The sequence below is a fragment of the Chelonia mydas genome, chromosome 5 (assembly GCF_015237465.2).
Source record: "Chelonia mydas isolate rCheMyd1 chromosome 5, rCheMyd1.pri.v2, whole genome shotgun sequence".
Taxonomy (NCBI): Eukaryota; Metazoa; Chordata; order Testudines; family Cheloniidae; genus Chelonia; species Chelonia mydas.
Window position 1 is genome coordinate 73,960,715 of NC_051245.2, and position 23,069 is coordinate 73,983,783.

Sequence of the window (23,069 nt, forward strand, 5' to 3'; positions counted from 1 at the left end):
TCCATGCAACTTAAATATTCTTTCCTCCTCACGCACTCCCCACAAATCATCATTCGTGAGAGCAGAGGCTGTGTAGCATTTCTAACTTTTTTGTTTCCTAACCCTATCTACATATTCAGCAGTTCAATGACTTCTGCTCCTGTGAACCTTAACCTTTCCTGGCAATTGGAAGTTTCTCTGATTGCATCTCAGAGTTCCCCAGGTGATTCGGAATGGCCAAAGACACTTAAATGTTGTGCACACTGAAGCCCAAGGAATGGCTGAGCACCCCCAGAGTAGAAGGAGCTGCAGCAGCCTGGCCCAACAGGGCCATCTACACTGCTAACCAACTTAAGGCTGTACCATATTTCAGGTATTTGCCTGGTATTTGTCTAAAAAGCTGATGATTCACTTCAGGCAAACAAAATTAAAATCTTTTTGAAGCTTGATGCTCTGAGCTGTTCAAGAGTGTCTTGTAATGTCTCCCCAATGCCTTTTAGAAAAATCATGAAAGGCATTTGGGGATGGACCACTCTGGTTATCCACAAGTTTTAAAGAAACTGAGCTAGACGTGAGCTGGGCTTTGGAGAGTTGGGAGTGGAAACTCCTGTGTGTTGAGAGGCTTTGGCATATACTCTCCTAACATGAATAGTGAATTAGGAGCCTAGTTGTAGCACAGTAGTTCTCAGCAGCTAACCCCTAAATTTGCAGTTCTGTTTGGGGGAGGAAGGTGGCACTCAAAGGAGATGCTGGCAGTGTCTTCAGTGTGAGGAGAGTTCCCACCTCTGTTTGTAGGCAGGGAACTAGAATGCTGCCAACTCTGTGCTGCTCAACAGAGATGTCAGGGGCTGATGGAAATGTAAAGGTGCTCCCTTCCCCCACAATATTAATACGAGGAACTTATCAACATGATTTCTTATTACCCTAAGAGACTGAGGAATGAAATCTTTTCAAATTTAATTACGTGATCACAAACTGTTTTTTCCACACAGGAACACTGCGTCATTCAGTGTGCAGGATGGACAATGCTCTAGGAACTAATCGACATATGAATGCATGGGCAACTGTAATTCTGGCATTGCCTAACTTTGAAATGCTTGACTTTGCAACCTTACGTTTTTTTTAACATCTTTGTGCATAATTTTCTAGGTTTGTCTGAAAGTCACTGAAACCCCTTCTTCCTCCCCCCCATCCTGCCCCCGAAATTCCATCATATGGAACTATATTGATACCCATATGATTCATCAGCAGGGTTTTGGAACCTTTACATCCTCCACACAGACCTCTGCCACTTGAGCCAATGGAGAAATTGATAGCAGCAACATGTTGTTGTCCCCTGTGTACCAACTGTTAGAAAGGGATGAGGAATATACTTGGCCAGTAGGCTTCATGGATATTTATTGACAGCAGAGGAAAGGTGAGCTTCGAGGTTTTGAAGGGGAGTGTGGCCTATATTAAGTTTATAATATAGTACAGAACAATGAAATGCTCAATACTCTCCACCTCAGAATTTTATAAATTCCTCTACCTTTATTTCCTTTGCTGGGGTTTATGTAATGTTATACATTACATAAACAATGTTATACAGATTTTAGGGAAAGTGAAGTGGGGTGGCCTTCGTTGTTAGTGTTTCCTTAATGTTTAGTGATTGCACTTACAGGATGTTCAGTTGAGCCATATTAACTCATAGGTAGCATTTTTATGGAGGGCAATATGCATTATGAAAACAAGTAGGGCGATCGGCTAGTTATCTTAGGTGCTTGTACATGAACAGAAGAAGCCTGGGAAACAAGCAGGAAGAATTGGAAGTCCTGGCACAGTCAAGGAACTGTGGTGTGGTTGGAATAACAGAGACTTGGTGGAGTAACTCACGTGACTGGAGCACTGTCATGGATGGGTATTAGCTGTTCAGGAAGGACAGGTGGGGAGAAAAGGTGGAGGAGTTGCACTGTATGTAAGGGAGCAGTATGATTGCTCAGAGCTCCACTCTGAAACTGGAGAAAAGCCTATTGAGAGTCTTTGGGTTAAGTTTAGAGGCGAGAGCAACAAGGATGATAGCGTGGCGGGCATCTGCTATAGACCACCAGACTAGGAGAATGAGGTGGACAAGGCTTTATTTGGACAACTAACAGAGGTTTCCAGATCACAGGCCCTGGTTCTCATGGGGGACTTCTATCACCCTGACATCTGCTGGGAGAGCAATACATCAGTGCACAGACAATCCAGGAAGTTTTTGGAGAGTGTTGGGGACAACTTCCTGGTACAAGTGCTGGAGGAACCAACTAGGGGCAGTGCTCCTCTTGACCTGCTGCTCACAAACAGGGAAGAATTGGTAGGGGAAGTAGAAGTGAGTGGCAACCTGGGCAGCAGTGACCATGAAATGGTTGAGTTCAGGATCCTGACAAAAGGAAGAAAGGAGATCAGCAGAATATGGACCCTGGACTTTAGAAAAGCAGACTTTGACTCCCTCAGGGAACTGATGGGCAAGATCCCTGGAAGGCTAATATGGGGAGGTTGGGGAAGGAGTCCAGGAAAGCTGGCTATACTTTAAAGAAGCCTTATTGAGGGTGTAGGAACAAACCGTCCTGATGTGCAGAAAGAATAGCAAATATGGCAGGCGACCAGCTTGGCTTAACAGAGAAATTTTCAGTGAGCTTAAACACAAAAAGGAAGATTACAAGAAGTGGAAACTTGGACAGATGACAAGGGAGGCGTATAAAAATATTGCTCAAGCATTCAGGGATGTAATCAGGAAGGCCAAAGCACAATTGGAGTTGCAGATAGCAAGGGATGTGAAGGGTAATGAAGCGTTTACACAAGTATGTTAGTAACAACAAGAAGGTCAGGGAAAGTGTGGGACCCTTACTGAATGGGGGAGGCAACCTAGTGACAGATGATGTGGAAAAAGCAAAAGTACTCAATGCTTTCTTTGCCTCAGTCTTCACAGACAAGCTCCCAGACTTCTGCACCGTGCAGCACAGTATGGGGAGGAGGTGAGCAGCCCTCAGTGGTGAAAGAACAGGTTAAGGACTATTTAGAAAAGCTGGACATGCACAAGTCCATGGTGCCGGATGCAATGCATCCGAAAGTTCTGAGGGAATTGGCTGATGTGATTGCAGAGCCATTGGCCATTATCTTTGAAAACTCATGGCGATCAGGGGAAGTCCCGGACGATTGGAAAAAGGCAAATATAGTGCCCATCTTTAAAAAAGGGAAGAAGGAGAATCTGGGAACTACAGACCAGTCAGCCTCACCTCAACCCTGGAAAAATCATGGAGCAGGTCCTCAAGGAATCCATTTTGAAGCACGTGGAGGAAAGGAAGGTGATCAGGAACAGTCGACATGGATTCATCAAGGACAAGTCATGCCTGACCAACCTGATTGCCTTCTGTGATAAGATTGGCTCTGTGGATATGGGGAAAGTGGTGGACGTGATACATCTTGACTTTAGCAAAGCTTTTGATACAGTCTCCCACAGTATTCTTGCTAGCAAGTTAAAGAAGTATGGATTGAATGAATGGACTATAAGGTGGATAGAAAGCTGGCTAGGTCATCGGGCTCAATGGGCAGTGATCAACAGCTCGATGTCTAGTTGGCAGCCCGTATCAAGTGGAGTGCCCCGGGGTCGGTCCTGGGGCTGGTTTTGTTCAGCATCTTCATTAATGATCTGTATGATGGGATGGATTGCACCCTCGGCAGGTTTGCAGATGACACTAAACTGGGGGGAGAGATAGATACACTGGAGGGTAGGGATAGGATCCAGAGTGACTTAGACAGATTGGAGGGTTGGGCTAAAAGAAATCTGATGAGGTTCAACAAGGACAAGTGCGGAGTCCTGCACTTAAGACGGAAGAATCCCATGCACCGCTACAGGCTGGGGACCGACTGGCTAAGTGGCAGTTCTGCAGAAAAGGACCTGGGGATTACCGTGGGGATGAGAAGCTGGATTTGAGTCAACAATGTGCCCTTGTTGCCAAGAAGGCTAATGGCATATTGGGCTGCATTAGTCAGAGCATTGCCAGCAGATTGAGGGAAGTGATTATTCCTCTCTATTCAGCACTGGTGAGGCCACATCTTGTGTCCAGTTTTGTGGCCCCCACTACAGAAAGGATGTGGACAAATTGGAGAGAGTCCAGCGGAGGGCAAAAAAAAGGATAAATAAAGACACTGAGTTTATGGCTATTACAACAATCTGTAACCCACTTAACCCATCTTTGAGATGTCAACTGGCTACTTCACCTTAAATGGTCACTTAGAATATATGTTAACTATATATGCTAAATAATCTGTTCCATCTTATATTTAGCTGTGACATACTGAGTACTTTCCCAGATTTTAAAAATGGTATGTAAGAGCTGTAAATGGGTTCCTCCTTCAGCTCCTAGAAACCCTAGCTGGTAAGCCTTCTGGGTGAATTAAACAGCATACACAGTGCACCAAAGTACCTTCACCGAGTGTCTTTATTATTGTTTCTCCCTTGTGCTCCAGGTACAAGACAAACATAGCAGGAGCTAAAAAATCTCCCCTCCCTGGTTCAGCCTTTTATGCTGCTTGCCTTCTTCTGGCAGTTATCCAGCTGGTGAGCTAATTATCTCATTACATTACAGCTGCAAGTGAGCCCTTCTAATCTTTCAAACCCACTCCTATTTCAACCATACCCAGTACTGTGGGTGCTCAAAAATCACCAGAGTGCTGGCTTCCAAAAGCCTCTATTTATAGTTGCTAACAGCACCCTGTCACAGGAGCTTGAGTCCTGGGTGCTATTGAAAATTTTACCCATAACCAAGATTTTTCTTTTCTTTTTCTTTTAAAAAGCGGGAAAGGGCTGCTGAAATGCTTCTGACACCGTGTCTAGGCATGTAAATGGGTGATGTGATAGGACAGAGGTGGGCAAGCTACGGCCCGCAGGACCCTCCTGTCCGGCCCCTGAGCTCCTGTCCCAGGAGGCTAGCCCCCGCCCTCTCCCCTGCTGGAGGAGGTTCCCCCTCCCCCACAGCCTCAGCTCACTGTACCAACAGCTCAATGCTCTGGGCGGCAGGGTTGTGAGCTCTTGCAGGGCAGCGAGCTCTTGCAGGGCAGCGCAGCTGCTGAGCCGCAGCCTGACCCGGTGCTCTGTGCTGCGCAGTGATGTGGCTGGCTCCAGCCGAGCAGCACGACTGCCTGTCCTGGTCCTCTGGGCAGCGCGGCTGTAGCACCGCCAGCCACCAGCGCTCCAGGCAGCGCAGTCAGGGAGCAGGGGTGGGTTGGATAAAGGGCAGGGGAGTTCGGGGTGGGGGTGTGGATAGGGATCGGGGCGGTCAGAGGGCAGGGAACAGGGGAGTTGAATGGGGGCAGTCAGGAAGGAGGGGGGGTTGGATGGGGCAGTGGGGTGCAGTCAGGGGCAAGGGTGGCGGTGGCAGTCAGGGAGAAGGGGTGGTTGGATGGGGCAGGAGTCCAGGTGTGTGGGGGGTGGTCAGGAATGAGAGGAGGGGTTGGATGGGGCAGCGGGGAGCAGTCAGGGGTGGGGGGTCCGGGGGCGGTCAGGGGACAGGGAGGAGTGGATGGGGCAGGAGTCTGGGGGGGGGCATCAGGGGGCGAGAAGCGGGAGAGGGGGTTGGATAAGGGGCGGGGTCACAGCCTCCCCTAACTGGCCCTCCATACAATTTCAAAGAAACCCGATGTGGCCCTCAGGCGAAAAAGTTTGCCCACCCCTGTGATAGGAGGTCCTGAGCACCAAGCATCTTTAGTGGGGGGAGTTAGGTCCTCAGCACTTTCAGCAGTCATTTAAAAAATTAGCCATTGTGTTCATAAGAGAAAACAGCTCTTGCGCAAAAAAAAAAAAAATCAGTTGTGAATGTGACCTTCCGTCTGGCCTTAACGCTAGCAATAAGCTGACTTAAAACCAATTTGGGAAATGTATAAATCTATGTGCTAATGTTAACGTACATTGCATAAGTAGGCATGCCTGGCCTGTAAAATAAACCATAGCTGAACTGCATTTTTAAAAAGCAAACTGTACTTTGGCCTCAGATCAGTTTTAATCACGCTTTTCATCTCTTGTAATGAAATTAGAACCTACCAATAATTGTATCCTTTCATAGGCCTCGATGCATTTTCTAGCTTTGCCTGATTTAAAAACTTTATCAGTGAATATATTTAGCATGCTGGTGATGTTAGCAGTGTTCTGGTGATAAACTAATGTGGCATGCAAGAGGAAACAAGTGAAGTTTGATTGGTCCATAGTAGCTAAATGTGTGGATCCCTCATTTGAAATGGAAATACAACCCTACAGAAACTTAAAGGCAGATGACAGGTTTCAGAGTAACAGCCGTGTTAGTCTGTATTCGCAAAAAGAAAAGGAGTACTTGTGGCACCTTAGAGACTAACCAATTTATTTGAGCATAAGCTTTCGTGAGCTACAGCTCACTTCATCAGATGATGAAGTGCAAGACTGAGGCCAGAGTTGCCATGTTTCCTTTCCATTCTTAATAATTTTTAAGAATTGCATATTTTTTCACTAAAACATACACCATTGTTTCTTATCCGTGACTGTCACTTTGAGGATGTGCCCTCTATCTGGACCTATAGTGAACTTTTGGCTTGTCTGCAGAAAAAACAGTACTATTATTACAGAAATAAAAGTTTACTTTGCTCCCTTTCTCGAAGTGATATATATCATGAAATTTTGTCCTGTTCCTGTAGACTGCCCTCAACTCCTCCTGAACTCAGTGGAAGATGGTCATAACCAGCACTTCAGTTTTACTTGTGTTAGCTATTGCATTGATGCTGCAAAACCATCTACCCAATCCACTATATTATTTTTAAAAAATGTATAGCTGTTTTATTTCTTGGTAATTGTAAATACTGTTGCAATTTGAGAAGTCATATTTTTCTGATATTAAGTCAACTCAGCGCTATAACAGAATGCAGCCTAGACAGCTGATTTCTAATATGTGTTTTTACAAAGTATATTCAAGTAAGGACATTGCATTTGTTTCATAAGAGGTATCCTGGCTAGAATGTGTTGTGGTAGGATAAATTCCTCATGAACACTTATGCAAAGAAATCTCAGGAAATTTAAACTTCATATGAAAAGTTTAAATTTAAACTTACTGTGTAAAACTAAACAACTAGCTTTTTCATTATGTATATATTTAAATATATATGCATTGTACATTATCAATCAGAATTTGTATATGGCCTGCTATAAAAGAGTCTGCTGTACTGAATGCAATTACAAATTGATATGTACATTTTCCATGCATTTGTATATAAAAAGTTAGTTACCAAATATATACTTTAAGATATGTAACCAGTTGAGTATTTAACGTGTCTAGACAGTGTTGAATAGGTTGAATGAACAGACCTGACCTGTAGTTTACATGTGAAGAGAATAGTAGCTGGCATTCATTACAGAAGAGAACACTAAGTAATGGGGATGTCCCAAGGCAAGATTGGGAGACAGAGGTTATATAGCAGGGATGCCATTCCAAGTAATTTTCATAGTTTTGAGTTTGTCTTCTACCTGGAATGATGCAGAAGTTTTCATAACACTACTTTTAAGAGCATCCAAGGATGGTCTTATGTGATGTTTAATGTATGAATATGAAAATTATCATATAGGTATTGGATCAGACCAAGTCAATAAACTCACTAAGAAATTTGTTCAGAGTGAACACAGGGAGCAGGAACACATTTGTATGAGATTTGTTGTTTGAAAACTTTTTTTTTTTTAAATAATCCCATTTTGAAGAGGCACAGGTTTTTTTGTATTACACAGGCAGTGCTGGTTTATCCCCTTGATGCCAAGCTTTATCTGGATTTGTAACAAATCCTTCTATTAATTTTTTCGACTAACTTCACTGGTTCTGAAATAAAGCTCAGTGTTCTCCAGGATCACGTCAACGCCTTTTAAAAAAAAAATTTAAAGAAAGCTGCAGTATTGGCTATCTTCTAGTCTCCAGTTATGGCATAAGGTTTTTAATTATGCTCTATTTTTATTAACAAATCAGCTACTTCATTCTTAAATTCTTTCAGAATGTTTGGATTAATACCACCAGCTTCTTATGACTTGTTGCAATTTTATTTAAAACCTTTTCCCAACACCATCTCTTTTGACACGTCAGTGTCTGGTAATACCTCAGCTTCATTGCCCGCAAGAAATAGTTCTGAATTAAGTATCTCCCCATCTTCTGTGATGAAGCTATAACCTCTGTGCAATGTCCTTATTATACTAATTGCTCCCTTTACTTCCCTGGAGTCTGGGGAATCCACTTACTTTCTTGCAGGCTTCCTATTTCTGATACAGAATTTCAAGTGGGTTTGTGCCTTTGGCTCTTTGCTCTTCAGATTTCCTCTTAGACTTCTCAATTGCCAGTATTGTTCCAGAGAGCAATAAGCCATATCATAAAATAAACATTGGCAGATAAAGATTTTTATTATAAAGCACCTCCGGGAATGCCCAACTGATTATATGTCTTTGTTAGCTGAACATGTCGATCCCACTTGTCAGAGAAAAATAGTTTAAAATAACTAAAGTCTAGAGTACTCTGTATCAGTGTTTGTCGGTATTTATCTGTTGAGGCTCTCGTGTTCAGTTGAGTTGTTCTTGCTGTCTGGTTCATTGCTCCCTAATTCTTCACATAATGGTCTCTCCTAGTCAGAATAAAAACTTTGCAATCAGTGTATGAGTTCTGTTTAGTATTTGTATTGCTGTAGCACCTAGAAGCTCCAATCATGGACCAGTACTCCATTGTGGTAGGTGTACACAGGACAAAAGCCTGGTCCCAGCTCCAAAGTGCTTACAATCTAACACAATAGATTGGAGAGCACAAGGAAACAATGAACAAAAAGCTGGGGAAAACAAACCCTTTAGATTGGATTTTCAGTAACTGGAGGAGTACTGTTGTTAACCTCTGGCAATAGCCATTGCAGATCTTGGTGCATATCCTTGAAAGGAAGGCAGGTAGCAGGCAACGTGCTTTGGTTTTCAGTATGTCCCCACGGTTAACTTTGACTACAATGCTTCCCTCCCCACGGCGCATGCTTTTACACACAGTTATTTATACACAGTTTCCAAGCCATTTCATTTCCTGGCAGTAAGCAAGCTTGTGTGGTGGTGTGCTCTTAGATGTTGAAAGTATGGATCTTCTTTCTCCATAATTACCAGGATCAAGGCCTATTGCCTTTTATAGAGGCAGTGTTTCTTTTTCATGCTTCCGTACAAGCTGCAGCTATGAGATGATGGCATGAGTTTCAGAGGCAGTTTTGGGGTCAGAGAAAGGTGGTGGCAGTTGCTTGCAGTTAAGAGTAGTACAACAGCAGCATCTGAATAGGATCATGCAGACACAGAGGCTTGGACCAAGTGATGGCTGCTTTTAATGGCACGTGTCCCTTACACAGTGTGCGGCTTCTGGCCCAGGAACACAGGCACACACTGGTAGGACCATATTGTTCTGCAAACATAGGAGGACCAGCGTGGGCCCCAACTTTCTCTTGAAGAAAGACACATTCATGGAGCTGTGAGAGAATCTAGACCAGGTACTTGAGTGGCAGAGCACCCAGATGACAGATCCAATAACAGTCCATGAGCGTGTTCTGATTGCACTGTAGAAACTGGCAAGCCCAGATTGCTACAAACTTGTTGGCAGTCAGCTTGAGGTTGGAAAATCTATAGCTTGCAAACTGGTCATCGAGGTTTGCAAGGCAATTAATGCTGTGCTGTCCCCGAGGCTTGTCAGAATTGCAGTTTTGATTAATGAGCTTCCTGAACTGTGCAGGTGTGATTGAAAGGATGCATATACCCATCCTATACCAGCAAGCAAATATATTAACAGGAAAGGATACTACTCCATTGTTATGTAGGCCCTTGTGGATCACCTTGGCATATTTATTGACACCTAAATCAGATTAACGGGAAAGGTGCATGACGCCAGGGTATTCCATAAATCTGGCCTGTTTTAAGCATGGGCAAGCTTGTACATTGCCCCCAGCAATATACAATCATCAATGGAGTGTTCATACCAGCTGTGATTTTAGGAGAGCCAGTGTTCCCTCTGCTAATGTGGTTGATGAAACCTTATATTGATGTGTATCAGCAGGATAAGAGGCAATTTTACTACATGCTAGCAAGTTGCAGGATGGTGATAGAATGTCCCTTTGGCCTAATAAAGGTGAGGGGTTCTACTTGCAAACTCATATGGGTTGTAGTGTCTTTAATATCATACATGTGATTGAACCATGTTATATGTTTCACAATTTGTTATCTTAAGGGAGAGTACTTTGGGTTGGACTGGGTTGCTGACAATTTTGAATCAGTGTGTACTTACAGATGACGAACATATGAATCTTACTGCTACATGGTCTGCTACAGCCAAAGCAATAAGAGATGCCATTTGCACTTGAGTATTTGAGCTGTACAGCGAGTACACTATGTGTTAATGGGATTGCATAGCACTTTTGGAGCGTTGTGCATGGTGCATTGAGGCTGTTGCCTTGTATTCAAATGTAGAGTTTAGGCAAGCATTAAAGATTTCCTTTTAATTCAACTGTATTGAAATTTATTGACGCTAAAAGAGTAAGCATATCAGCTGCTGTAACTTGTTGAAAGTATGTGCAAGCATAAGATGCACATAATACATGAACAATATAAAACATTAGTGTATCCATCTCTTTCTGGCACACTGGATTAAGTATAGAATGAAGCTTTTACTGCTGATCCTATAGTGGTCCATGCTTAATTGACTGGCTCTCCCAGGAATTGTTCTGTGTATTTCGATAATAGTAATGTGGATTTGACTCTATGGGGCTACTGATTCCTGGGGTTTCACCCCCATGATGCATGGCCTTGAACAGTCTATGAAACATGTTCCTGTGAAATTCCGTGTCTCACTTCTTTATCTCACAATCATGGCACAGATACTCTGCAGCATGTTCTTCTCCAGATCCAGCTTTTCTGATAGTCTGGAACATTCCTTATGAATCTCTCTTATCAAGCCGTCCCTGCTCCTGTCACATTGCCCTCAAATTCAGGATTCTTTTACTGACATTGAAAGGTCTCCTAGTTGCCAGGCCATTCCTTGACAAGTCTATGACCTTTGCACTTGTTCCTGACAGGCAAAGGACTAAATGTTGATGAGTGCCCTTGAATTCATGCAATTCTGTTCTGTCTGTGCAGCAGCAAGTAAAAAGTAACAATTTTTATCTCAAAAGAATTCTATTTCCTTTGTATTTTCATTCTGCCATCAAACATCTCTCAGATCTTTTCTAAAGGAGCTATCGCAAGAGAAGAAATGGTGAGTTAATTTTACTTTCCAATGACCGAAAACATTTTTTGAGGGGAATTGAGAGATGTCTGGAGCCATTTACTGGAAGACATAGCAGTTGTGGTGACTATATTGCACGCTTTTCAGGCTGCTGCCACCTTACAGGATGATGTGCTGCTTCAGATACCAGAACGGAAGAAAGACCAATAAATTATTCCAGGCTGAGTCGCCAAGGAAATCTTTCTGTGACTTATGATATAGCAGCTAAGTGCCTGGATAGGAATTGCAAATTACAATGGCAACAGAGAGAGGTTTGCGTTACCAAGGAATCTTTGAGACCACCTGGCATTTCTAATAAATGAAAAATTATATTTTATTACTCATTAGGAACGGATCAAAATCAGATCAGTATTAAACCAGTTTCTGCACCAAGTAGCAGGGTATTTTAATGTGCAGCTGGTTTGGGATGGTAGTGATTGGCTTTAAACATAGCTTAATGGCAACTTACATTTTGGCTGGGATATGGCCACAAACCCTTTAGCTCTTTTATACAAATACTTTTGCATTTTATTAAAAAAACAAACATTACGCGTTCAGCTGCTGTAAGATGAATGCAGGGGCAGGGAGATAAATGAGCTTGATGGCCCTACATGCACCCTCAGCTGAAGCCAAAGCTAGAATAATAGACTAAGAACCCACTCATTATTTTGTAATATCCTTCATTATAACAAAGATGTCCCCATCATCTTATTGATCTGAGATATTAAGTACTCCTCTCCTAGCTTCTGTCCATTCAGTGGGTCCTACTCTCTTATTGCTGGCTGTCCATGGCACTGGGTGGGTCTTGTCTTCGCAGACATCCAAATTCTGAACCTACACTCATCTCAACTCCATGGATGAATCTATGCAGAAATGGGGCTCTTTGCTCTTGTGAGTCCTCAGGATGCAGACCAGTTCATGGTAAAATTGACTCTTGGGCAGCACTGGAGTTCTTACTCTTATCCCTGACTTTCTGGTAGCTCACCTTGAAACACTATATTTTGCATTGATGTCGAGTCCGTTCAATACTGTGGTTGGCCTTTGTACAATTCAGAGTGTTTCTTTGCACTGCAGAAGTCATGGGTTTTTGTTCATTTTGGCTCAAAGCTGCACCTAAATTATCAGGTGTTCGTTCATATGACCACATAGCTGCAGTCTGAAACACAGGCATCTTAGGGCCATTGTTGTTTCAAACACAGGAGATGAGCAAGCTTAGAGAAATTCCAAACAGTGTGTGATTGTGGGTCCTGAGCAGAGGACTATGAAGGGAGACCACTTCTAACCAGGGGGTAGATGACAAGATAGTACATAGGAATGGGTGCACGGTGGGGTTATGGGATTATGGGTGGCCTTGGCTGCACATTTTCACTGCATTAACCTTGTGGTAGCAACACACATCAGAAGCTACCTCACAAGCTGGCCTATAGCTCAGAATATAGCACCTGCTGTGCCACGTGGTGAGTATATAAGCACATACCATGTTACGTGGGGGAAAACAGGGTTGAGCGTTGAGGTTAGCATGCAGTGAAGACCGGGGGGGCTAGGACTGTAGTCTTTCACGCATCTGTCAGTCTTGGTGTGTTGCTTTAACCCCGCTGAAGTTCTGGTACAGTCGGTTTGTCGAGCAAACCTTGATCAGCTGAAAACAGTTGGTTGGTTTATGTTTGTTAAGACTGATAGTGCAGATTGCAATTTGTTCCAAGGTTGTTCTTAATAGATAATGTGCTGTAAAAAACTGATGTTATATAAAAATATCATCTTTTTCCCGGTAAGATGATTCTAGTCATAGTCTGCACTGGAAACACTAATATTCCTGACAACAGGCAAACCTGAGCAGGGTCTGGATTATCTTGATAAACTTTCAAACATAAATTTTCCATTAGAAGATAATAAAAGCAAATGGAAATCAGGGTAGAATTTGACAGTAGCAGGAGCAGATGGGTTACTGTGTCCAGAGGCTTTCTGGTTGCAGTCCCATTTAAACCGTTCTAAGACAGTTGCACAACTAGTCAAAATTCCTCTTTGATAGCATAAAAAAATGACACCCAAACCACAAAACTGCCTAAAGGCTGAACAAAAGCTGGTATTTTTTCATTGCACTCATGTCTGTAGGACAAAGCAGCAGTCATCTTTTGCAACAAAAAAAAGTACAGTAACATAATTACATGTTGTGTTCCTCTACCCCGGGGTTAGGAAGAAAAATTAAAATAGCTTCTAGGACTGTCAAATGATTTTAAAAAAAGTAATCGAGATTTAAAAAATCATGATTAATCGCAGTTTTAATCACCCTGTTAAACGATAACAAAATACTGTTTGTTCAAATATTTTTGGATGTTTTCTAAAATTTTCAAATATATTGATTTCAGTTACAACACAGAATTCAAAGGGTACAGTGCTCACTTTATATTTTTATTACAAATATTTGTGCTGCAAAAAAGATGAAGGAAATAGTATTTTTCAGTTCACCTCATACAAGTATCGTAGTGCAATCTCTTTATTGTGAAAGTGCAATTTACAAATGAAGAATTATTACTTTTTTATATAACTGTACTCAAAAACAAAACAATGTAGGACTTTAGAGCTTAGAAGTCCACTCAATCCTACTTCTTCTTCAGACAATCACTAAGACAAACAAGTTTGTTTACATTTACGGGAGATAATGCTGCCCGCTTCTTATTTACAATGTCAGCAGAATGTGAGAACAGGCGTTCCTATGGCATTGTTGTAAACGGGTTGCAAGGTACTTACATGCCAGATATGCTCAGCATTTGTATGCCCCTTCATGGTTAGACCACCATTCCAGAATACATGCTGTAGTGTTAGTTTTGGATTGTAATGTTTTAGTATAGAAGGAGCTTTGAGAGTGGCAGGAGAGTTTGCTCTGTTCCTTGGGGTCTGATAAGAGTCCCTTTTCGAGGCAGAATTGCTCTCTGGGAATTAAGTCTTGGTGTTGAGCTGTGATTCCGAAAAGAATGGATTGCCTGTATGCTGTTTGACCATCTCCTTTCAGGATTGGTATATGTATAAATAAAGCAAGTTATACTTATAGTATTACCCAGACTCTGTCACTGATTTCCCCTCCACTGGGAAGCTGACCTGCAAAGCCCTGTATATTTGCAACTACTCAGCAGAGGGTTGACACTAGTCAAAAGAAGGGGGCATGGGCAGCGCTTGAATTCCCAACTGGGGGAGGCTAGCCCCAAGCCCCGCCCCTTCTGCCTTACCTCTTCCCTCCACCCCCATGCCAGAGTTCCCCCACCACAGCCTGGAGCGCCCCCAGTGCTAGTGCCCCCAGCCCTGGAGTGCTGGGAGGGAGGGCGGACGTCACCAGCCCCAGCCCTACTTGGGGCCATGGCACAGGAACAGGGGAATTGGCAGGAGGGGATCTGGGGGTGGAGGGTGAGCAGGGCCATGCCTGGCTGTTTGGGGAGGCACAGCCTCCCCCAGCCTATGATACCTGCCACCCATGGAAGGAGGCAACAACGTTTATTTCCTTACCTCTTTTGTTGTAAGTTAATTCCTCCATTCCCCTACTAACTATTTGTTGCTTTCCTGAACTGCTTCCAGTTAATCAAAATCTTTCTGGAAATGTGGTGCCCAGAATTGAATGTAATAATCTGGGAACATACATGCATGCTGGCTGCTTTGAGTAAGGTATGGTAGCTGAGAGAAATCTGAGGTCTGTCATAGAAAATCTAGGGCAAACAAGTGCATGCATAATAGAGAGAGTGTATGAAGCAAGACATGTGGGTGAGAGAAACAGCAGAATTGGTGTCCTACATCGAACAAAGTGGAAAATATTAACTAAGGTTTTATTTTAAAAATCAAAAAAACCTTACCTTGCTCATGGAGATTTGGTAAGATTTCAGTTAGTGGGAAGTAAAAGTACGTCTAGCTACATCTGCTGCCACTGGTGTTTCTTACATGGTAGCTGTTCACAAATATAAATAATGTTTTCATATGAGGCTTTAGTTTTCTGGTTCAAGTCAATTAACTGCACGAGCCCATTTCAGCAGGTGGTGAGCTGTTCACTGGTAACATGTAAAAATGGAGTTAACTTATCTGATTAGTTACTTATATGGTTCTTATCAAGGTAGTGTCTGAGGTATTTAAATAGAAATATCAATATACAACCTCTCTTTCTTCCGTCCCATTGTGTAGGACATTGGTTCCCAAACTTGTTCCGCCGCTTGTGCAGGGAAAGCCCCGGCAGGCCGGTTTGTTTACCTGCCGCGTCCGCAGGTTCGGCCGATCGCAGCTCCCAGTGGCCGCGGTTCGCTGCTCCAGGCCAATGGGAGCCTCTGGAAGCGGAGCAGGCTGAGGGACATACTGGCCGCTGCTTCCAGCAGCTCCCATTGGCCTGGAGCAGTGAACTGTGGCCACTGGGAGCCGCGATCGGCCGAACCTGCGGACGCGGCAGGTAAACAGCCCGGCCCGCCAGGGGCTTTCCCTGCACAAGCGGCGGAACAAGTTTGGGAACCACTAGTGTAGGAGAAACAGGGATGTGGGTGTGAGTGTGAGAGACAGAGAGAAAGAGAAAGATAAGTTTTATATTTAGATTTGAAAGTAAATAGGATTGACCACAGAACTATCTCTTGTGGGAGTAAGCATTGTAATCTAGGTCCAGATGGAAATAAGCATTTTTAGAGGTAAGTATGTTTCTACAACCTACAATCAAAAGGATTGAATCATAGAATCATAGAATATCAGGTTTGGAAGGGACCTCAGGAGGTCATCTAGTCCAACCCCCTGCTCAAAGCAGGACCAATCCCCAATTAAATCATCCCAGCCAGAGCTTTGTCAAGCCTGACCGTAAAAACTTCTAAGGAAGGAGATTCTACCACCTCCCTAGGTAACGCATTCCAGTGTTTCACCACCCTCCTAGTGAAAAAGTTTTTCCTAATATCCAACCTAAACCTCCCCCACTGCAACTTGAGACCATTACTCCTTGTCCTGTCATCTTCTACCACTGAGAATAGTCTAGAACCATCCTCTTTGGAACCACCTCTCAGGTAGTTGAAAGCAGCTGTCAAATCCCCCCCTCATTCTTCTCTTCTCAGACTAAACAATCCCAGTTCCCTCAGCCTCTCCTCATAAGTCATGTGTTCCAGACCCCCTAATCATTTTTTGTTGCCCTTCGCTGGACTCTCTCCAATTTCTCCACATCCTTCTTGTAGTGTGGGGCCCAAAACTGGACACAGTACTCCAGATGAGGCCTCACCAATGTCGAATAGAGGGGAACGATCACGTCCCTTGATCTGCTGGCTATGCCCCTACTTATACATCCCAAAATGCCACTGGCCTTCTTGGCAACAAGGGCATACTGTTGACTCATATCCAGCTTCTCGTCCACTGTCACCCCTAGGTCCCTTTCCATAGAACTGCTGCCTAGCCATTCGGTCCCTAGTCTGTAGCGGTGCATTGGATTCTTCCGTCCTAAGTGCAGAACTCTGCACTTATCCTTGTTGAACCTCATCAGATTTCTTTTGGCCCAATCCTCCAATTTGTCTAGGTCCCTCTGTATCCTATCCCTACCTGCCACCGTATCTACCACTCCTCCTAATTTAGTATCATCCGCAAATTTGCTGAGAGTGCAATCCACACCAGCCTCCAGATCATTTATGAAGATATTGAACAAAACCGGCCCCAGGACCGACCCTTGGGGCACTCCACTTGATACCGGCTGCCAACTAGACATGGAGCCATTGATCACTACCCGTTGAGCCCGACAATCTAGCCAACTTTCTACCCACCTTATAGTGCATTCATCCAGCCCATACTTCTTTAACTTGCTGACAAGAATACTGTGGGAGACCGTGTCGAAAGCTTTGCTAAAGTCAAGAAACAATACATCCACTGCTTTCCCTTCATCCACAGAACCAGTAATCTCATCATAGAAGGCATTGCTCTTGTCTTGTCTTCTGTTGACAGCCACAGTAAGACAAACACTCGGCCCTGAAGGCAGCAGCACAGTTGACAAAGGACTAGTCTACAGTGGCTGAATTCGCTGCTCTTCTCTTGGTGGGCTTGATTCTGTAGATTTTTTTTTCCATTCATTTGAGCTTATGGGGGGAATGGGGTTAGACACGAGTATCTAATGAGGAAATACTTATGTAAACAGAGGAGTCTTAAGTTGTGCTCTAAGAGGCAAAATGTGAGTGAAACCTGATTTTTTTGCAGAAGAGATTTCTGCAGCTGTGTGTCCTTCACCAAGAATGCCTCATCCGTAGCTTGGGTAAACTTGGACTCTTGGGTCCCAACAGCTGTTGTTTCCAGCATTCTTGAAATGGTGTGGAGTGAGATGTGTCCCTTTAGGCCATCATCAACCATTGAAGGTTTTTACTCGATGGAGAAACACTGTATTATACAGAGGACCACTGTCTACTCTGCACCCCATCTGTCCTCCAGCTTCATAACATATTGAGTGATTCTGTAATCAGTGTCTATTAAATGCTGTATAATTCTAAGGGTTATGCCACATAGTTTAGGTCTAAGTCTCCTAAGGGAATTCTCTCCTGCCCCTGAGAGGAAAACCAGTCCAGTAGCCTTTTTTAAAGGTGATATTACAGGGTTTTTGAAGTCATGCATTTGAGAGAATTACTCACTGACTTTCAAGATGATCTGTTTTATAAAGATTGTGGGTTTTTTTTCTTCCCAAGGGAAGGATGTGAAACTATAGTGCACCAGCTTTCCATGCAATAACTTGCCATTTGGACACTGGTATAGCTAGTGGAGGGCCTGAAGTACAGCTTGACATACTAAACTTTTCAAGTAGTAGTGCATCAAGCCACATTCTGAGACTTTCACTGCACAGTAGCAGTGTCCACGTGGAAAGTTAGTGCGCAGCAAGCTGTTGCACTGTAGATTCACACCTGGCTTGCTGCACAGTAACTTAGTTTAGTCTGAAAAGCACCTGTAAAAATGGTTTTGTAGTTCTGTTACTTTGAATCTTAATCATTCCATATCAGACTTATTCAGTTGGCACTTAAAACTACCGGACTTGTTTCCTCAGCCTGGGATCTGAAAGTCAAGCTGGACTCTTTCTGACTCTCACATCATCACCAGTGACTGTCTGCAAGCCAAATGTTGCCTTGGTTTTATCTGTGCAATTGCATTGTCCGAAAATTGCCCTCTCCTGTTCTATATAGGTTCTTTACACCACACTCTGTAGTGCCTTACATTTCCTGAAGAACTCTGTAAGCTCAAAAGCTTGTCTCTTTCACCAACAGACGTTGGTCCAATAAAAGATATCTGCCTTCTAGTACTGCATGAAGCAAAACTGTCATGTGTTGTTTCTTCTCTCATCCTCTCCTAATGGGGGGAGCATGTGTACTGGAGTGTCATGGCTTGGTAAGGTTTTAGGGTTTTTTAACATATACGTGCTTGTTAGAGAAGGCCAGGTCAAAGAAATGCAGCTTGCACTTGGAGCCAAAGGTGGTGAGGTGTGTGACAGTCCTCAGTTCTTGGAGTTCATTTCATAGTCTTGGACAGGCCCAAGAAGGTTCTGTGTCCTGCACAGGTGAATTTTATCTTTGTCGAGCTTCATTGTGCCAGGGGAGCATAGTTGTTGATCATAGGCTTTATCCTAGAGCTTTAGGTGGTCTTTTAGATATCCTGAGCCGGGGCCATGAAGCACCTTGAAGATGAGGACCAAGTCCTTGAACTTGATTCAGAATTCTATGGGAAACCTACAGAGAGAGTGGAGGGCAGGTTTGATGTGCTTGTGGTTGCCTGTGTTGCAGCTTTCTGTGCTAGTTGGAGTTTCCTAAGCACTGAAGGCTTCATGTCCAGGTATATCACAATGTGGATTGCAGTTGAGAGGTAAAGAATTTCCTTTACTGGGTTTGCACAGCTGTTATTCGGGGAGGGGGCAGAATTTGAAAACATTGGTGGCCCGGCCATTGGAATTTACTGTTTAACTATTCTGCACAAGATGATGCGTAAGTCAGAAAAGAATCTAGCTCAGGATCCTAATGCTGTTTTGGGTCTGTACGGTGGACAGAAGTGAAAAGTTGAAAAACTTTTATCACTTACTCAAGTCTCAACTGTGGCCCTGTAAACACAGAAGGCAGATATCCTGAGGAAGGAGATGCTGTTTAAGTTCAGTTTGAGTCAGAGACAGCATTTTTAACAATTTGTCATTTTTTTGTTTTTCTTGAATGCCCTAGAATAGTTCTGAAGGCCTCTAAAACCACTTTAGAGAAGTGACTTATGCATTTTAGAACTTCAGAGAATTCTACAACTCTGTAAAGTTTATCAACAAGAATTATTCCTCTGGTCTGTGGGGAAGTGGGGACTAGTAGGCTTCTGTTGTGTAAATTTACTCATGGAAAGCCCTTGCATGCCATCTCAAATTATGGGCTGGATGTTCATCCTCCTAGAAATTCTGCCTTTAGTTAAAGGGCCCGAAGGGCTATGGCTATTGATCTTGTCTAACACTTCAGTAATTCCTGCCTCTTCTATAGTCTCTGCATTTTTTTAGTGGGTTGTTGATTGCTATCCAGTCATTCCAGATTAGTGCATAGGGAGCAGGGGAGTGCAGAAAGAGTAACTTCTCACTTGAAAATGTGGCTTCTTCAGCCAGTGCTGTGCTGTAGCTTTTTCTCTAGGATGGCCTCTGATATCATTTGGTGAGACTTCTCCTTTTCCCGGCTGAACTGTGCCAGCAGTGAAGACCATGGAACGTATCTTAGTTTCCTTAGGGAGCGATTTAGGAGCCCCACTAGCGGAGGCCACTATGGAGTGGTGGTTGTTACAGATAAATAATTATATTTCAGTAACACTTAGAAGCCCCTGCGAAGACACAGGCCCCATTGTGCTAGTCAATGTACAAACATGTAGTAAGAGACAGGCTCTGCTCTGAAGATCTTACATTCTAAATAGTTCAGACAGAAAATGTTCTAGATGGGAAACTGAGGCACCGAGATATTAAGTGATTTGGTCACACAAAGTCTGAGGCACAGCCAGGAGTTAAAGGTAGATTTCAAGTTCCAGTTCATTAACTATAAGACCATCCTTTCTCCTGAATGTGTTCCCGTAAGTTTGAATGGATGTCATGGAGTATTAGATTTTATGGTGCTCCATGTTTTTGTTCTGAAGGCACACTTTTAAATGGAGACCACCAAATCAGTGACTTGGGTCTCCAGCCTTGGGGGTTTCTTGACTGCAGCTTGAAAGATACTTTATTTAGTCAGCCTTCAGTGACCTGAGCACTTATTGTTTATAGCACCTTTTATCCAAAGCACTTAACATGTGTATGTAAAGCCTCTCAACACCTCTGGGAGGTATTCTGCTCACCCAGAAGTTGTCTGTCTGAGCTGGGAATGCAAACCTGGATTCTGAGCTCGAGATGTTGCCTCTGCTTTTATACTTAGGTCATAACATTTCTACTAGGTATTGTTCTTTAGCCTATGCACTGTACTAAACCTATATATCAAAGAAACTAATAGAAAAATGTTCCTTTGCTCCACAGAGATAAGTTTAAATGTAGTCTATGTCAGCAATAAATATAGAGTCCTCCCATTAATTACCTTCATTGCTTTTGAACCTACTCTGTATGCTCTGGTCACAACATCTACTGTGTATGAGCAGTCTGGGGATACTGGAAAAGATGTACATTACATTCTATTGCTATGCTGCAGAAAATGTTGGAAGTAGGCCTTTAAAAGTTATGATATGTGGATGTATATGGGCGCATGTAGTATAAAGACAAATGGAAATAATAATAGGAAACAAACTCCCCCACGAAAAATCTCAGCTGAATTGCTTCTTTGAGGATCTATTCTATAGTACCACATTTTCAACATGGAGGAGGGAAAAAAGTAAAATAATCTGTTATGAAGATACTTGTTTAAACAAACAAGTAAAGCTGCCATTTTTCCTCCTTGAAGTACTTTAAATCTTACTGTCTTCCAGTGTTAACCAGTCCAATTTCAAATATCTTAGAACTAATTCCAAGTAACATGTAGTGGTGAAAAGTGCAATTTAGGTTTTAAAAAAATAGTTTCATTTGGAGCTTGTAGCAAGTTGCCTGAGGCCCCTTCTGCTTGTCAATCACTGTCATAAAATGTTCAAGTTACCACTCAGTGCTGCTTTTGACTTAATGATATTTGCCTCACTTCTGCTCTCTCTCATACACATTCCGCGTGCTGTGACAAGTAAAACTCCACCCTTTCTGAAGACTAAAAGACATGGGGGGTAAAGGGGGGATGGATGGATGGAGTAAAATGTATAAACTGCAACTAACTGCTGGGAAATGAGTTTCTGCAAGGTGCTGCTTCCCAGACAGTTGCTTGTGTGCAGTTTAGAAAGGGGCGGAATCCTTTGCACATAGCTGAGTGCTGATTTGTTGAATTCACAGACTTTTTCCCCTCATAATCCCACCCACCCTTTTTTTGAGAAGTTGACTTGCTGCTTCTCAAAGAGCACGTCAGCTGTAATCTGGCCTCCAGTGAGTTACACTGACACCATGAGCTCAGAAGCTGATGAATCCAAGGAAGGTATGGTTTTAACTTTTTCAGAGGCCTTCATTTAAAAATATAGTGCAGTTAGGGTCTTCTTCAGGGCTGCTTTTGGCAGCCACAACAGAAAATGAATAAGAGTTTCGCTCATTTTAGCGTTGAACCATTCATAAGGGAGGGGGAAAATACTTTGGCAGAATCATCTAAGGACTTCTTTTTAGATTTTACTAGAATCAAAACAACCGCAATCTTGATTCCAAAGACGTCTGCTTATTTGTGCAAGGGTGACCTAAGAGTACACAAAGTACTGGTAAATGAAAGAAACAATGTATAGTAAAAGGCTTTTGGAATTGGAAATGCTGTATATTTGTAATCAAAGAGGAAGCTCTGTAGGGGAGAAGTGAAAGATCATTATTTTGGGAATGAGCTTGCTGTTGCTGCTGACTTCCTTTTCAGTATAAGTGCATACTAGTTTGGTGGGGGGGTGTTTAAACTGAGAGGAGTGTACCTGGAACTAACGTTGCCAAAGCAAAGGGTTTCATTTACTCCTTGTAGCATGAACGTGTGGAAGAGCTGGAAACATTTCAACAAAAACACAATTATTCACCAGTGTTGATTTTTAGGGGGGTTTGTTTTGTGCAAGTTGCGGAGGAGGATGGTGGAGAGGGGGAGTAATTTCCTGAAACTCGGTATGTATACAAAAGAGCATTTGTACAGAAGGGAGAAAAAGTCGAGACTGGGATAAAAAACTGGCTTTCTCTGAAAAGAATTTGATTTCATGATCTTCATAAGTAGTCTCTGTGGAGACTCCAAACTGAAAGAGCAAAACAGTATGACTCTCACAAATCAGGTTAGCAACAAGGAAACCCAAGTATTTCCCATTTGGTAACAAAACAATCAGAAAGCTCTTCAGAATATTTCAGAAGGCTCTCCCTCCCCATCCCACCTTTCTCTATCTCACGCCACCACTTGAATGTGTTAAAATTACTGTAGGCCTAGAAAAAAGAAAAGGAGGACTTGTGGCACCTTAGAGACTAACAAATTTATTTGAGCATGAGCTTTCGTGAGCTACAGCTAGACTTATCTTGTACATGATGTGAAAGACAAGGATAGTTAGCTGATCTTCAGAAAAATAGGACTGTATCGAATGAAATTTAATGATACAGACAACAACATAATCTATGTATATAATGACTAAGCATGATCTTTGACGTTCTTGTAGTACTCAGAAATTCCATACGCTCTCCCTGCCTTTCTCCCCAAATGAACAAATACACTAAAAAGCACACACTTTTTTTTCCAATAGAATATTCAAGAAATTATTGTAGAATTGAAATACTTTCCTGTA

At 42.9% G+C, this 23,069-nt stretch overlaps 1 protein-coding gene across 2 annotated transcripts in view; it reads left to right on the plus strand.

The window, feature by feature from the left end:
* Nucleotides 1-23,069, plus strand: part of TNFAIP8 (TNF alpha induced protein 8) — a 100,004-nt gene that overhangs the window by 51,154 nt on the left and 25,781 nt on the right. The window contains exon 1 of one of the 2 annotated variants that reach the window (XM_027832151.3): nucleotides 21,666-21,760. The exons of the other annotated variant lie outside the window; for it this stretch is intronic. Coding sequence (XP_027687952.1) covers nucleotides 21,730-21,760 — 31 coding nt within the window. The 5' untranslated portion in view covers nucleotides 21,666-21,729. Of the gene's footprint in view, nucleotides 1-21,665; nucleotides 21,761-23,069 lie in introns of those variants that run through there. 2 annotated transcript variants of the gene reach the window in all.